The 2523-nt window shown below is 47.1% G+C and overlaps 1 protein-coding gene across 1 annotated transcript; it reads right to left on the bottom strand.

The window, feature by feature from the left end:
* Positions 1-384: 384 nt before the first annotated feature.
* LOC147005005 (actin-related protein 3B-like) lies at positions 385-2256 on the bottom strand. The gene is made up of 3 exons (XM_085836152.1): positions 2020-2256; positions 1351-1434; positions 385-612 (listed from the first exon to the last, which is right to left on the bottom strand). Exons 1-3 carry the CDS (start codon positions 2254-2256, stop codon positions 517-519), a joined length of 417 nt encoding a protein of 138 aa, XP_085692278.1. The 3' UTR covers positions 385-516.
* Between the last annotated feature and the right edge of the window lie 267 nt (positions 2257-2523).

The raw sequence follows: 2523 nt of genomic DNA, 5'->3' as shown, positions 1-2523 counted from the left end.
ACAATCAAGTACTTTATTACAGAACTCTGACATCCATGAACTCTGTGACTACTCATGCTTAGCATTAGCTGGTTATACCAAATACCATAAAATACAAAATGATAGGAAATATAAACATCAATTTGTATTTCAAGTTTGTAACATTTTAGTTACAAAAATAGGCTGGGAAGGCCAGGGTTCCCCCACCTTACAGTCTTTCCTGGAGAATCCACTGCATCCTCTAGGAGTTTCTACAGTTGCATGGACTCCTTCAGAGCTACACTTGACCAGAAGCTCGGGTGGAAAGGAGAGAGAGTGGGAGGGACAGGAGGGGAGGGGCTGGGAGGAGGACCACGAACAGTCATACCGGATAAATGGCTTTACTGGGAAGACTGTGCCCGGCCCCACTGGTGATGAAAGCACGCTGCTCACACACCCATTCCACACTGCTATGTACAGGAGCCGTGGCTGCTCTGGGTTCTGAAGGACACTTATTCCCCAACAGGACACTGTCAGACAATTGCTCCAACGCAGACACTAGGACATGACTCCAAAGACCGGGTTGTGGCGGCAGATGCTTGGGCCATATTCCTCATAGTCCTTCTTGGTGTGACAGACCTGAAAGAACTCCGGCTGCAGGAGGAGCAGCCAGCAGGAGGAAGAAGATGAGCAGGTGGAAAGAGGAAAACATTGAGCAAATGGGAGGGACTTATCCATGGGTCCCAGACAATCACGGTACCACATCTGACCTGATAACAAACCAGGCAGAAGTTGACTTCACTTTTTAAAATTCACTCAGCAATTTCCAACTTTACAAAGCAACAACAAATCTACTTAGTTTCCCTTACTGGGATCAAATATGTGTCAACTTGAACTAAAAATGGCTGCTAACAAACTCTGGGGGTAGGGGGAATATTAATAATTAAAATAACCACTTGGAAGGGACAATGAGCGGGGTGGATTTATTTATTTATTTATTTATTTATTTATTTATTTATTTATTTGGTTTTTGATAGTGGTGGTGGTAGTAGTGGGGTGTTTTGTTTGTTTGTTTCTTTCTTTCTTTTGTTCTGTTTTTGGTTGCTGTTCTTTTCAAGGCAGGGTTTCTCTATGTAGCCCTGACTGTCCTGGAACTCACTGTGTAGACCAGGCTGGCCTCTGCCTCCTAAATGCTGGGATTAAAGGCATGTGCCACCACCGTGTTTGTTTATAAAGCATACAATTTAAGTGACTAAAATATTCTTATATCAAGTAGAATTTGTTTTGCCTATTTAAAGCCATGCAAACAGAACACATGTTATTTCACATTTGTAGACAGTACTTATCCAAACTCAATAGGAAAGCACAAATGACAAGAGATCAGGGACTTACAGTTGAGGCTAGCATCGAGCCTCCAAACCACACGGCATAGCACTGCATGTGGTGAGTGATCACCTGCACCTCCACAGGCTTAGGCTGAAAAAGAAAGCAACTGCATTTAGTCTGCATTTAGTCTGTGCACTGCATCCTCCAAGCAGTGTGTCCATGATAGACAGTGACTCCTCCGGTGATGGCCTCAGTCATGCTATAGGCCCAGCCCACAGATTCAGGAGACCCCTTCTTCCAATACTAAAACACACAATTAATCAAACCAATAGCTTCCCTCAAACAAATCACAGGGTGTAGCAAGGCCAGTTACAAAGTGAACCCCCAAACACTATAACAAAACAAACACTATAACAGCGGGCACCTTCACTGCCATAGGTTCTCTTCCCCACCAAAGCCCACCTCAGGGAGAAGTCCAGACAGCACCCCGCAGCTCAGAGCTGTGGTCTTGGATGAGCATGGCCTGGCTCCCCACGCACAGCAGTTTTTTCCATTTAATGAAAACATCTCCTCACCATAAGCCCATCTAGTCTCTGCATCACCCTGGTCACACACACTGATGCCTGACCCGGGTGGGTTTAAGGACGACCTCCCATGAATTCCAGCATCAACCCTCGGCTACCCCCCAGTGAAGATTGGCTCTACCCCCACAGCGGCTGGCACACAGCCTCCTACCTTTATCCTGCCTCCACTGAGCTCTTGGCTCAGTTTTAACCTGGCGTCCATCACTCTTTTCAAATCTCTCTGCAGACGACGTCCAAAATCTCTGAACATTGTGGAGCCTCTAGAAAGAACGACGTTCTGAAAGACCAAAGTGGACAGTGCGCAGCCTTGGGTGAGACTGAGTGCCTGTGATGGTTCAGTCTCTGCATACAGCAGGATGACTTGTGTAAGTAACACACTGTGCAGCATGAGCGCCCCCTGTCGGAGTTGAAGGCAGACTGCTGCTGGGCTGCCTGCAGCAACTCTCCCACACCCTCTCCTCTTCCCTGCACTGAGTCCCCTGGAATCCCTCAGCTGACACCACCAGCCAGAAAGCACAGGTTTGCTGTGTTTGCAAAGACTGGTTACAAACTGCAGAGATATGGGGAGGCTGGGACGTTGCAGCTCGAGAAGCAAGTTGCCTATCTTAGGCTAGCTTTAGCCCCTGAATAGCCATTCCTTGTCCACCTCTGTGTC

Source organism: Mus caroli, unplaced genomic scaffold (assembly GCF_978045245.1).
Source record: "Mus caroli unplaced genomic scaffold, Mus_caroli_1 scaffold_4, whole genome shotgun sequence".
NCBI lineage: Eukaryota > Metazoa > Chordata > Mammalia > Rodentia > Muridae > Mus > Mus caroli.
This window is presented reverse-complemented; position numbering and strand designations above follow the sequence as displayed.